The following is a 14760-nucleotide window of genomic DNA, read 5'->3' as shown; positions in this document are numbered from 1 at the left end:
ATATCCGTGTGTGTGCATGTGGGTTTGTGTGTGTGTGCGTGCATGTGTGTGTATCCTAAATTTTATAGAAGTAACAAACAGTTCTGATATTTATGCTCTGATTCCATTTGTATAGTCCTTTGTTCACATATTCAACCATTTATTCAAATATTTCTTACCTGGCATTTAAAAGTTAAAAGGCACAGATCTTTCCTGCAAGATGTTAATTGTCCAGTGGGAATACAGGCAGGATAAGAAATTATTATAAGGCATTTATTAAATACCACACAAGGCATGAAGATCTATGAGTACAGCAGGAATGCATTATGAAAATACTTACTCGAAAGACTCAGGAAGATTTTATTGAAAGTTGGATTTTAAAGAATAAGTAAGAGGTCTGAGAGAAAGAGTCAGGAAAAAAGTGTCCCAGGAAGACAACAGTCAAAAAATCATCTTTCCTATGAGGAATCGCTCTAAAATACAATCTGTGAATGCCATCACAGGAGCATAGGTGTTTTTTCTTTTTACTCAAGTACAAGTAGTAAGAAAGAATAAATATACAAATGTTTGCCAATTTTATTCATATAAAACTCAGTGACATTATGATCTGTGCACCCACAGTGCTTGTTTCTACCTCTTTCACAATACTTGAGATTCCATGCATGATGTAGGTTGTGTGCACATCTGCTTCTCACACTAGAACTCAAGACTGAAGCCAAAAATAACAAATTCCCCTCTCCTTTTTGCATATCCCATTACCTAACTCCCAGGTAGGGACTCAGTAAAATCTTTTCAATTCAGATGTTACCTGTCCATCATTTGACCAAACCTGCATTTGACCAAACCAAACCACCAACAACAACCCCAGAAAAAGTTACTCACCAAGCAGTGGACAACACAGACATTTTTGGGATTCTGCAGCAGCCAGTTGTACATATTCCGACACACGGCAAAGAGGTTGTGCAGACTGGGGGCCTGCCTAATGGGCCAGCTGCATTCTGAGACCTAAGGGAACATAGCAAAGGGAAATGAATCCCCCTATGACTTCTTCGCCATAGGCAAACATTGAACCAAAAACTTCTGGAAGTAGTAGCGCAGCCAGGAGGAGTTGGGAACAGGTTCTAAATGCAGGAAGAAGAGGCGTTTAATACATCAATTTTTCTAATTAAAAAGTTCTGCTTCAGGAAAGGTATGAAAACTCATTTTAAAATACATTTTAAATTAGAACATTGAGACTACATGTTTGGTTTTTTTCTATTCTGAAAGTTTAAGTAAAATTTAATTTCTATTAAATATAAAATGTTTTTACCTGCCTAGTAGATGGGTAATTATAGAGTTATTTGGCAGGTCCTACACTACCTCTAATTTTATCTCAGCGCTTAAGATAATATAACAGGTGCTGCAGATTGAGCCAGGGCAGGCTTGTGCATGGGTCTTCCTTGGTTTTGGTTTCTCCCTTAATGGAGAGACCCTTAGCTCCACAGGGGCAATCCTTGACACCTTCACTTATTTAACACACAGATTCAGTTAGCACATCACAGGACATCAGCTATGTGGCTCGACTGCTGCCTGGCCTGGCCCTTACAACAACCATAGAAGAGAGATGGGAACACGATCCCCATTTTGCAGATGACAAAGCTGACTCTCAGAGGTTGTTTTGTCTAAAGTTGCATTGCTGATCAGTGCTAGTGCTGCAGCCCAAGTATAAGTCATTTTGCTACATCGTACTGGTTGCGATTATCATTTACGCAAACACTAGGCATGAACCCCAACTGATTATATATTTTCTAATGTAACTAATAAACAGAAGCTTAGACCTATGCAGATGTCATGACACCTTGCTTTTTTTCTTGAAAGATTTATTTATTTGAAAAGAAGAATGATAGAGAAGGAGAGAGAGGAAGAGAGTAGAAAGAAAGAGACATCTTCCATCCTCTGCTTTACTCCTCAAATGGCCACAATGACAACCAGGATGGAGCTAAGCTAAAACCAGGAGCCAGGAATTCCTTCCTGGTCTCCCATTTGCGTTGCAGGGGCCCAATTACTTGAGCCATATTCCACTGCCTTCCCAGGAGCTTTGGCAGGGAGCTAGACTTGAACCAGCACTCAGAGAGGGGATGCCGGTTCACAAGTAGCAGCCTAACCAGCTGATTCACAACACTGGCTCCTCGTGACATCTTTAAATCTTATTTTCTTCATAAAATGTGGTGATGGGTGCTTCCCCAGCTGCTTCATAGGGCTGTGCATATTCCTGGAGAATGCACTTCAAGAGCTTTCTCAGTATCTGACACATACAAAGTGACAGAGGAATGTTAGTAATTATGATTATTATTTTATCAGGTAACTCGCCAACATGAAGCCCTGAGGTCAGATTGAACTGGCTCTACTTGGAAGGAAGTAAAAAGGATGAAGCCTTGCATGGTGAGAGTTTAGACAGAAGAGCCAGATCTGGCAAGGCCCTTTAAGAGAGCTAGAAGAAAATTTAACAAGGACAATGACTCTCAGATCTGCATTTCCATGAGATCTCTCCAGCTCCAGTATGGAGAATGGAGCTAAACAATGATAGACTAAGGGCAGGAAGACCAGTCAAGAGGCTGGTGGCTTAGGTTGAGTGGCATCCCTGAGGGAGTCAGGAGGCAGAAAACAGGGGTGCACCTGGACACAAGCCTCAGTGATTGGTCACACTCGGGGAGAGGCAGACTTAAGAGGAGGAGGTGGAGAGAGGGTTAAGGATGACGCCCAATTGCCCAGCTTGAATGGCTGCACAGAAGGATGGAAGCAAGGACTGTTTACAGAGACAGAGAATCCTGGGAAAGAACAGGTTTTACACGGACAGCATCATCAGAATGTACTCTGCAATGCTGACACCACTGGTCTCAAGTTCCCTATGTTTGACAGTAGGAAGGGGAGCAGGAAGAATCTGTTCAGTAGGCCCTTTTCTGGTAACAAGATAACAACTAATCAAAATATCAGTGGGAAATTATCTGTGACCTCTACAGAGCTGACATCTAAAAGCAAATATGCAGTTTCTCTCTCTTGGGATACAAGGTTTTTTCTTTTTAAGATTTATTCACCTCTCTGAAAGGCAGGACAAGAGGGAGAGAGGGAGAAAGGGAGAGAGGGAGAGAAAGGGAGAGGGAGAGAGAGGAAGAGGGAGAGAGAAGGAGAGGGAGAGGGAGAGAGAGAGAGAGAGAGATCTGCTGGTTCACTCTCTGAATGGCCATAATGGCCAGGGCTAGGCCAGACCAAAGCCAGGAGCCAGGAGCTTCATCCAGGTCTCCCACATGGGTGCAGGGGCCCAAGCACTTGGGCCATCCTCTGTTGCTTTTCCAGGTGCATTAGTAGGGAGTTGGATCATAAGTGGAGCAACCAGGACTCGAACTGGTACCCATATGGGATGCTGGTGTCACAGGTGGTGGCTTAACCTTCTACACCACAACGCCAGTAACTGCAATGTTTTTTCTTCCTCTGGTAAACTCCTATCCATTCTTCAAAATCCAAGTACAGGTGCTTTCTTGTCTCTGATGGTCTCTCTAACACAGACAGAAATCCTTAGTCATCTTCATGCCCATACCCTTGTCTGTTTTCATCTATTATAGCCTCTATTAGCAGAGCAAAAGTTTAGAACCACAGGTTGGGTTTTCAGCTTAGATTTTCTACTTACTATCTGATTAACTTCAGCCAAGTTACTAACTGCTCCAGGACTCAAATCTCTTGAGTATAAAACAGAAATGACAGAATTGTGAAAATTAAGTAGCATAACATAAACACAATATGTGCTAGCTTATTGTCAGGCTGTACTGAATGAATAGCTGGTACTAGTTTCCTCCTCCAGAAACTGAGTTCCATGAGAAGACAGATCACAACCTCTTCATTTGTGTAACCCCAGTGTTGTTCAGATTTCAGTGCTCAGTACTCATTTGCTGAGTGAATGAATGAATGAAAAAATAAAGGAGTAAATTCCATTTGGCAGCTTCTTGGTAATAGGATCTGTCTACATGCATAATATCTTAAAAGAGGACTAAGTGAATTCATTTTGCTGTTTTTTAAATAATTTGGATAGCGACAAGCAATACTTCTTAGGTAATATTTTTGAAGGTTTTGAACACGTATATTACCCCACACACAAAAAAATGTCAGTGTCTGTAATGAGTCTCAGCTAAAAGTCGGTTAAATTGTTCTTAGTACAATAGGCTAATAGCTCCAGAATCATGAAGTCAATCAAGTAAATAATTTCAAGTACTCCATAATTGTATATTTACTTGATCTATAATTACACATCATTAAGCAAACACACAATTAGACTTTCTTTTAAAAGCATGTGCTTTGTCTAAAGGAATAAAATGTTAATGCATAAACAAAACAAAACAAAAATTTTAAGGAATTCAATCATTGCAAGCTAATTTTGTAGCTCTCTGGGGCCTACAGCTTCATGTAGTAAACATAATCCTTGAGTATGCAACCCTTCACGGTGCTACCTCCAGTCTCCCTGAACGCCTCCTGGAGTCACTGAGTATGAGGGAAGATCCTATAGATTACATGCTACCACGACATCCCTTGGTGGGAAAGAGGCCAAACATCACCAGGACTGGATGTCACTCAAGTTTCAGCTCTCCATCAACCCTAGAATAAGGCAAGATGAGTAAAAGCATCCCACTTCTAAGTATAGAAGCAAAAGTGCTACATCATCTGACTGAGTGCTATATCCAATGTTCTATGAATCTCTTCCCTCTTTTGGAAACTAGTATTTTATTCAGTCACCTATTGTGGCATTTTGTTATTATCCATTTTAATCATAGCTACCACTTACTGAATGCTGGCTCTAAGACAGACAATGCTTTTAACTTTATTCCTTGCAGTAAGGCATTCAATAACTGCAAGCTATTTTTGTAGCTCTCTGGAGCTACAGAAAAAAAAAATCTTAAGAGCACCTGTGAGGTGGATGCTTATATTGCTATATAATCATACACCAATGAGATGAAAGAGAATTGAGTCACAGAGAGGTGATACAACTTACACAGTAAGAAAAACAGCTGAGATATGAACCAAGATTGGTGGTTTTTTTTTGTTTTGTTTTGTTTTGTTTTTTTAAGAGTTGAGAGGTAGAGTTACAGACAGTTAGTTAGACGGAGAGACAAAGAGAAAGATCTTCCAACTGCTGGTTCACTCCCTAAGTGGCTTCAATGGCCGGAGCTGAGCCAATCAGAAGCCAGGAGCCAAGAGCTTCTTCCAGGTCTGTGCAGGAGTGGGTGGGTACAGGGGCCCAAGCACTTGGGCCATCTTGTACTGCTTTCCTAGGCCATAGCAGAGAGCTGGATCGGAGGAGGGGCAGCCAGGACTAACTAGAACCGGTGACACAGGGGATGCCAGCACCACAGGTGAAGGATTAACCTACTGTGCACAGCGCCAGCCCCTGTGGGTCTTTGTGACTCAGATTAAGAACACCTGGTTTAGATGACGCATCTGGCCGGCGCCGTGGCTCACTAGGCTAATCCTCCGCCTTGCGGTGCCGGCACACGGGGTTCTAGTCCCGGTCGGGGCACCGATCCTGTCCCGGTTGCCCCTCTTCCAGGCCAGCTCTCTGCTGTGGCCACGGAGTGCAGTGGAGGATGGCCCAAGTGCTTGGGCCCTGCACCCCATGGGAGACCAGGAGAAGCACCTGGCTCCTGCCATCGGATCGGCGCGATGCGCCGGCCGCAGCGCGCTACCGCGGCGGCCATTGGAGGGTGAACCAACGGCAAAAGGAAGACCTTTCTCTCTGTCTCTCTCTCTCACTATCCACTCTGCCTGTCAAAAAAAAAAAAAAAAAAAAAAGAAAAAGATGATGCATCTTGTGTTCCGGACTTCACTGTCAGTTTCACTGCTTTTATTTCCTCAAGGTGGATGTTGGCTATGAAGAGTCGGAAAACTAACATTCAACACCTATTCTGCAGTCCTTAGAATGCGGAGCTATCTGTCATGTGCTGTTTTGAGTTGGAGCCTCTGCTAAACTGACTACACAGAATCCCATTTTAACGTAGGTACATATATAAATATGAATAAAATTGCTATGTGGTTATTTTATGCAATGCTTGTCACCTCATATGGCTTCTAAGCATAAGAATTAATCAAACTGGGGGACAGCACTGTGGTGTGGGTTAACCTGCTGCCTGCAGTGCCAGCATCCCATACAGATGCCAGTTCAAGTCTCAACTGCTCCACTACCAATCCAGATGCCTTGGAAAGCAGCAGAAGATGCACCCACCTGGAAGACACAGAAGCAGCTCCGGGCTCCTGGATTCAGATTGGCTGAGCTCCAGCCCTTGTTGCCATTTAAGGAAGTGAACCAGCGAATGGAAGATCTGTCTCTGTCTATCCCTCTCTCTGTAACTTTGCCTTTCAAATAAATAAATGTCTTTTTTTAAAAAAGGAGTTAATCAAAATATAGAATAACAACTCTCAACAAAGTAAAAGTTTACTGAAAACAGCCTGTCTCTGCTGCCATCCTCTGATTCCCCAAACAAGCAATCACATAATCACAGTGTATACTGAGTTCAGGTTCCCAGGCACAGAGATAGGCAATAAAGACAGAGTTGGGTTCCATGAACCTGTAAAAACAACCAGTACCATGTTTAGTCTTTTGCATCATCTGTATTTATGGAAGATTCTGCCATCTACATTTATTGAAATAAGGTTTCATTGCAGACCTACCACTCCCCTAAACTGGAAGAAGGAAGAAAAGATTCTATTCCTTGTGGACTAGAAGATGGGAACTAAGAAACATTTTCTAATTAATGCAATAGTGAGAAGCAAATCAAACCACAGAGTAATCCTGGGGAGAGAAGGGTCTAGGGGCCTGAAAAGTGATCTAACCCAATGGAAAAGAGAAGGAAGATGAAAATAATACAAAGGCTTTGGGACTATCTTCCCAAGATGCAGCTGAGGGTTGAGGGAGATAGATGAGGGTTCCAATTCCACTCTGCCAAGTTGTGGGCCTCCTTGGGAAGAGCTAAGGATACAGTGCAATCCTGGGTCTTAAGGGAAAGAACTGGAAAATCCTTGTGGTGTGTGGAAGTCCTCCTCTCAATGAAGTCAGACTTACAGAGGAGGGGGTGGAGGGTATGTGACATGGACAGCTTTTTACAGCCAGTGAGAAGCTTGTGCAGAGACAGAGTGCATGTGCAACCCTGGCTGGAATCTGGGGTACTGGGGCCATGAAAAACAATAAAAAATGAAACTACAGAGGCAGGCAGAGGCCAGCCCATGAAACACCTGGTAAGATACATTCTATAATGTGCATGAACAGAAATGACCTCACTCCTTTCACAAGACAAGCCTTCCTCCTGCTTCAAGGTCCAGCTGTCACTGCTGCTTCCTTTCACTGAACCCCCTTAGCAGCTGTTGTAAATCCCATTCGCACCTACCTTTAGAATGCCCTTGCTTCTTCCTCCAGCTAAGCTTAAGTGCCTTGAGAACAAGACCCAACTAATTCTCTTTTGTCTGCCATGTTTAACAATTCTTGCTACATTCATTCTTTAGGAGACATTTATTAGCCAAACCAGGCCCCATTCCAGGTATCAAGGAAAATAAATCTGCCTCCTGCTCTTCTGGGGCAAGAGAGCCAGCCAGGGTAGATGCACCGTGTGTAATTGCTGGTTCCTCTGGGAAACTGTTAGGTCCAGGCACACAATCTTTAGTTATACTGAGGGATATGTTCTTTCAAGATACCTTTAGGGAGACTGCTTTTTATAAATACTATTCAGAGACACTTTCATCCAGATGAGTGTCTCTATAGTGACATCATATCTTTACTTACTTTCGGAGGGAAAAATGTCCCAGATGGTCATAGATCTTTCAAGATCATATAAAACTTCCAGAACTATTTTACAGGATGTTTCACTGTCCTTCAATTATGAAAATGATGGCATGGGGTTGGCATCATGGCACAGCGGTTAAACCACCGCATACAGCATCAGCCTCCCATATGGATGCCAGAGTCACATCTACTCCGCTTCCAATCCAGCTCCCAACTAATGCACCTGGGAAACCAGTGGAAGATGGTCCAAGTACTTGGGGGCCCCTGCAACCCACAAGACCTGATGGAGTTACAGGTTCCTAGCTTAAGTTTGGCGCCAGGCCTGGCCATTTTAGCCATTTGGGAAGTGAACCAGCAGATGGATGATTCATTCTCTCTCTCTCTCTCTCTCTCTCTCTCTCTCTCTCTCTCTCTCCCCCCTGCCCCCAGTTTCTGCCTTTTAAATAAATAATTCTTTAAAAAAATGGAGCAAAATGACATTTTTTTAGAGGATGGCACTGCTCAGTCTATAAACATGAAAAATCAATTTAAAAGATTAGCAACAAGTTAGAAACAAAATATCTGCACACAGTTTTTGTTAATTCACTCATTCTAAATTAGGTAATAGGCAGAACACAAGTTTAGTCTATTACAGTGGATTTTAAAACCTTGCATTTAAAATCTGTGCTATTTAGAACAAACTACTTTAGAATGGTTTTATCAGCTTTTCTCAAAGAATGGTCCCCACAGCAACTGCACAGCATCCCCTGAGGCTGCTAAAAATGAGAATTCTCACTCCACCCTTCTCCTGCTTAATCAGGAATTAACAAGCCCTCCAGGTGATTCTGTGCACACTACAGTTTGAGGCTGTTCTCAGAACACATTGAAACACCAGTTCTTAACAAAGCACCCCCAAGAGAGCTCAGCGAGCATAGAAGCCCACCTTCTTGTGTGTTTAGAAACTGAGACCCAGAGATTATCAATGGCAACCAGTTATCTGGAGCAAATATATTCCAGAACAAAGCTGAGATCCTAGGCACACAACACTGACAACCAGCTACCACTAAGCACATAGCACTTGAGATGAACTTTTACTTTTTACAAGTCCATGTGCAGACTGCTCTTTCTACTGATTAATCGACACTGAGGAAGTTACAAAATACTCACATCTACAGGATAAGTAAAAAAAATAGATGAGACAGTTCTTGAGAGAGAAAAAGCCTGATTTTAGTGAGTAAATCAAGAATTCAGTGGCATAAATATTAGGCTAAATAAAAAACTGAAACCTAAGCCAGCTCTCAGAATTACTTTAACCACTTGATTTTAGCAACATTTCTCTGCATAGATGGAAAAGCTCCTTTAATGGATAATCCAGATTTTCCAGGCAATCCTGACAGCCCTGGGTAGTGAGCCCCAGGCCACTTATTAGTTGTGTGGTTATGAATCTCTTGGTGCCTCAGTTTCTCCATCTACCTAAAAGGACTGTTGAAAGAATTAAATGCAGGGGCCGGCGCCATGGCACAGTAGGTTAATCCTCTGCCTGTGGCGCTGGCATCCCATATGGACGCCAGTTCTAGTCCCGGCTGCTCTTCTTCCAATCCAGCTCTCTGCAGTAGCCTGGGAAAGCAGTAGAGGATGGTCCAAGTCTTTGGGCTCCTGCACCCACATAGGAGATCAGGAAGAAGCTCCTGGCTTTGGATCCGCACAGCTCCAGCTGTTGCAACCATTTGGGGAGTGAACCAATGGAACGACAACCTTTCTCTCTGTCTCTCCCTCTCATTGTCTGTAACTCTACCTCTCAAATGAATAAATAAAATCTTTTAAAAAACAGAATTAAATGCAGTATTGCATGCAAAATTCTCAGCACAATGAAAATGCTCTATAAATGTTGGCTGCTGTTAATACTAGCAATAGTATTATCAAGCCTCCAGTGTGAACTGTTAACATACTATCCTTCACTTACGAAAGAAGCTCCTTTACTGAATGTCAGAGAGGTATTTCCATTCATTCTGGTGTGTCTGTGCTGATCCGGCCACACTGCTTCATTTTGATACCCAAGCAGTAATAAGAAAGGGTCAAAGGCAAAGTTAGTGTTACAGCATAAGGGTAGCCAACTGCCCTACACAGTAGTTCATTCTCCAACTTGAACCTTAGGAACAATGTACCAAAGAGAAACCAACCAAATGATCTGAGACCCCAACTCAGATGGTATATTACTGGCACACTTTCCTGCAAAAACCCTCACTTAAGGAGAAACTTCAGAATATCTCACGATAGCCCCAAAAGTATTTTGTGGACAGAAGTATCCAGAGTTTACAGTTCTCCAGCTTCACCTGTCTAATGCCTAAGGCTCTCAGGGCATGTCTTAGAGGAAAAACATGTGTTATGCCTGCGACAGTGCCATCCCAGGGCTAACAATCCTTACCCGGCTGTGAAACTTGGCGGTTCGATAAGACTTAGGCGACAGGTTGTAGACTGTGTAGTGGTCAAGGTGTCTGGAGTCCAGAAAGCTTCGAATGTCATCTACCTGATTCCTGAATCCTATGTCAACACTGTCCAGAGGAAAGGACATCACTAGGAGAGATTATACAGAAAGAGAACAGGTCACCTAAGTCTGCTTCTATGGCGGGCACTGAGAGCTGAACTAAGTAGCAGCTGATAAACAGGAGACACTCACCAATAATTCTGGAGGTTACATAAGTGAAGTCTAAATCTCCCTTCGTATAGCTAAAGGTGAAACAGGAAAGGGAACTCATTAAAATGACACAAATACACCAAGACATCTTTCTCAATCACTTTTTCATGACAAATTGGACACTTTGTCCAGGAGGCACCCATTGACTCCTCTGAAGCCCTTATCCCTAACAAGGAGCATCACTGAGAGAGAAGACAACCCAACTCTCAGGGGATAAATAAATATACCACCCAACAGGTGCAACCCAGAGCCCTACAGAGGCTGCTTCAGGAAGAGGCTCCATCTCAGAATAGGAAACACAGCTTACTCATTAATTCTGATTGTTCCTCTCTTCCTGTGTGGAAATTTCTCCTATAACTGAGTTGCTAAGAGATAAGGGAAGATGTGATTGAATAAGAACAAATGACACCCCTCGTTGTTTATTTATTTATTTATTTATTTTTTGCCTACCAGGCCCTGATTAGGAACTGGAAGTAAATGTTAATTTTACTTTTGAACACAAATTAAAATGCTGATTATAAATTGGACTTGATGTTTGAATTTCTGATTCAAAACTGCATGTTGTTACTTAAAAGTAATGCTAGAAGTGCTGGCACAGTGGGTTAAGCCACTGCATGTGATGTCAGCATCCCATATCAGAATGCTGGCTCAAATCACAGCTACTCCAATTCTAATCCAGCTCCCTGCTAATGCATCTGGGAAGACAGTGGAGATGGACCAAGTCCTTAAGCCCCTGCCATCCATGTAGGAGACAAGGATGTAGTTCCAGGCTCTAGAATTCAGTGTGGCCCAGCCTTGGCTCTTACAGGCATTTAGGGACTGAACTAGTGGATGGAAGACCTCTCTAACTCTGTCTTTCAAACAAATAAATTTTTTTTTTTGACAGGCAGAGTGGATAGTGAGAGAGAGAGACCGAGAGAAAGGTCTTCCTTTGCCGTTGGTTCACCCTCCAATGGCCGCCGCGGCCGGTGCGCTGCAGCCAGCGCACCGCGCTGATCCGATGGCAGGAGCCAGGTGCTTCTCCTGGTCTCCCATGCGGGTGCAGGGCCCAAGCACTTGAGCCATCCTCCACTGCACTCCCTGGCCACAGCAGAGAGCTGGCCTGGAAGAGGGGCAGCCGGGACAGAACCGGCGCCCTGATCGGGACTAGAACCCAGTGTGCCGGCGCCGCAAGGCGGAGGATTAGCCTAGTGAGCCACGGTGCTGGCCTCAAACAAATAAATTTTTAAAAATGCTCCTAGCATTTTCAAATACTCAAGAATAAAACAAAATAATTTGTATGGCCTACTTGTAAGAATTTTCATACAACGGAAAAGCATAAAACTTCTCCCAGTGAACAAATTTTAAAGGGCTAGTAGAATGCAAAAGCAAAGTTCTGTTTAACTTATAATCCATAGGTATTGCTCATTCAGAGTGCAGTGTATTATATCTCATTTAACCTTCAATTCACCCAAAGAGATAAATCCTACCAGGGTACAAAAATTAAAGCTCAGAGAAATTAATTAACTTGCCTTCACTCACACAGTTCACAAGGGTAGATACTGCATTAAAGCCCAGGATGCGTAACTCTAAAACCAGGAATAGCAACCATGACACTCTAATGTACCAAAGCGCTGACTTCTCCCTGCCTACGCTTTTGTTCCTAAAGGACTCCAGGCTTCAATGACATTCCCCAGCTCATCAGATCCCATGCGATTAGGTCACAAAATGGACACTCTGAACCAAACATGCAGATGGCAGGAAACCAGTTTCTTTGGGAGCATAGAGGTCAACGCCCTTCACCGTGAAACACGTACGTACCTGGTCACAGATTGTATAACTCTAGATGATGTATCCTTAAGGGTGTCCTTCAGGTTGTCCTTGAGGTTACTAAAGAGCCTCCCTGCGCCTCCTTTCACCATGTCAAAGAGACCTCCCCCGTAGCTGGGCTCCATGTCTGGAGAAGAGGCACCTGCCAAGGAAAAACAGAAAAGAAGGTCACAGCACTGACCACACCCAAACCAATCCTTCTCCTTTCCTAAACCTGCAGAGACCGTCTCTGGGAGTCTGGGGCAGACATTCCTGGATGGAACACCCTGCTCTCAAAATCTTCCAACTCCATGATGGCAAGGCTTCTGGTCTTCGCAGGGGAGCAAGTTCAGTCCCCCACGGAGGCCCTGAGACAGAAACCTCTGGAGCTGCCTTGCCCAACCCTGTGGCCACCAGTCAGCCACATGGAGCAACTGAGCATTTGAAATATGATGAGTCCACACAGAGTGTGCTGTAAGTGCAAAACACATACCAAATTCCAAAGACTTGATGCAAAAAAAAAAAAAAAAAAAAAAGGGTGTGTGTGTGTAGACTATTTCAAGATTTTTATTTTGGCTATATGCTGAAGTGACAATACTTCAGGTATATGAATTTTAAAATACACTATTAAAAGCGCCATGGCGCACTAGGTTAATCCTCCATCTGCAGCGCCAGCATCCTATATTGGCCCCTGGGTTCTAGTCCTGGTTGCTCCTCTTCCAGTCCAGCTCTCTGCTCTTGCCTGGGAAGGCACTAGAGGATGGCCTGAGTGCTTGGGCCCTTGCACCCGCATGGGAGACCTGGAAAAAGTACCTGGCTCCCGGCTTCGGATCGGCGCAGTGCCAACTATAGCAGCCATTTTGGGAGTGAACCAACAGAAAGGAAGACCTTTCTCTCTGTCTCTCTGTCTGTAATTCTACCTGTCAAATAAATAAATAAAAATCTTTAAAAAAATTTTGTCTCGGCCAGCGCTGTGGCTTAACAGGCTAATCCTCCACCTTGCGGTGCCGGCACACCGGGTTCTAGTCCCGGTTGGGGCGCCGGATTCTATCCCAGTTGCCCCTCTTCCAGGCCAGCTCTCTGCTATGGCCCGGGAGGGCAGTGGAGGATGGCCCAAGTGCTTGGGCCCTGCACCCGCATGGGAGACCAGGAGAAGCACCTGGCTCCTGGCTTCGGATCAGTGCAATGCGCCGGCCGCAGAGGACATTGGAGGGTGAACCAACGGCAAAAGGAAGACCTTTCTCTCTGTCTCTCTCTCTCACTATCCACTCTCCCTGTCCAAAAAAAAAAAAAAAAAAAAAAAAAAACTTAAAAAAAAATTTTTGTCTCATGTGTTTCCTCTTACTTTACTAGTGCGGATCCCATTAAATGACACATGTGACCTGCATGAAACTGCTCTTGGACAGTGCTGCCCAGGCAGACTGCCCAGGAAGAGCAGCACTGGGTTAAGTGAGTCCAGGGGCCTCCTTTGTCCTCTGATGGAGCAGACTGCATGAAAGTCCCCATCCATGGCTGTCCTTCAAAGCAGTTTATCTCCACCATGGGAAACGTCCTCTGAAACTGTGATCGGAGCTTTAGGCCTGAGAACACGTGGCCGTTGCTAGTGTTATTTCCAAATATTTCAGGTTCTCTTTCCTTACAACTTTACAAGTGTTCCTCAGCCTCAGCACTGCTGACATTTGCCGTCAAATACTTTTTGGTTGTGTGCCTGCCTGGAAAGACCTGCTCTGTGCATTTCAAGAGGTTTAGTGACATCATTGGCTTCTAGTCACCAGACATCAACAGCAGCTGCCCCTACCTTCACCCCCAAGTTGGGACAGCTAAAAATGTCTCAAGACATTGGCAAATATCCCCTGCAGGGAAAAAATTACCCCTGGTTGAAAACCCCCACTCAAGTTCATAAAGTGTGAGGGGAAGCACTGTGTATCACTTCTGGGATAAAATGTTGAACTGCCAATGAGACAGTGTTACCAAGGGAGACTCTCCACCCCCTTCTCTACTTTCTCTGTCTCTGCCTCTCTTGTTTCCACAGAAATGGGCAAGGTTTAGGATCACAAATTCTGTGTCTAGGACTCCTGGTTTGTAGAGTGAGGAGTTATATGGCAGAGCTCACAGATGACATTTGATGAATATTTAGCATGAGTAAAATTATCATGTTATTAACAGCCACCAATATCTGGAAAATGTTAAATACCCCAGCACAATCTAGGATATCTACAAGGACTGACAGATTAAGGCAGCAGGAATCCACGTCGATGAAGTTAATGGAATCATGGCCAGGGGCTATAAAGCCTCTAGACAAGAGCTTGGGTCATTCTCAACAGGGTTCCTGCCCAGCCCTGCTACTAGGAATAAAACCTCACTCTAAGCCTCTTTCTTCTTATCTATAAAATAGTTATAAAGACAGTGCCTATCTCATAGAGAAATGTTACATGAGTACATATAAAGCTGTTAGTAGAGTATCTAGTGCACCTTGGGGTCAAGAGAGTGTAGGTATAATAATAGTATTCCACATCCTGAAATT

The 14760-nt window shown here is 43.8% G+C and overlaps 1 protein-coding gene across 5 annotated transcripts in view; it reads right to left on the bottom strand.

Moving 5' to 3' along the window:
• Window positions 1–14760, bottom strand: part of DNAJC6 (DnaJ heat shock protein family (Hsp40) member C6) — a 188787-nt gene that overhangs the window by 48205 nt on the left and 125822 nt on the right. For all 5 annotated transcript variants that reach the window (XM_062191483.1, XM_062191485.1, XM_062191484.1 and 2 more), the window contains 4 exons: window positions 12249–12399; window positions 10431–10480; window positions 10179–10327; window positions 862–984 (listed from right to left, as the gene is read on the bottom strand). In XM_062191483.1, coding sequence (XP_062047467.1) covers window positions 862–984; window positions 10179–10327; window positions 10431–10480; window positions 12249–12399 — 473 coding nt within the window. The remainder of the gene's footprint in view (window positions 1–861; window positions 985–10178; window positions 10328–10430; window positions 10481–12248; window positions 12400–14760) is intronic.

Source organism: Lepus europaeus, chromosome 5, assembly GCF_033115175.1.
Source record: "Lepus europaeus isolate LE1 chromosome 5, mLepTim1.pri, whole genome shotgun sequence".
NCBI lineage: Eukaryota > Metazoa > Chordata > Mammalia > Lagomorpha > Leporidae > Lepus > Lepus europaeus.
This window is presented reverse-complemented; position numbering and strand designations above follow the sequence as displayed.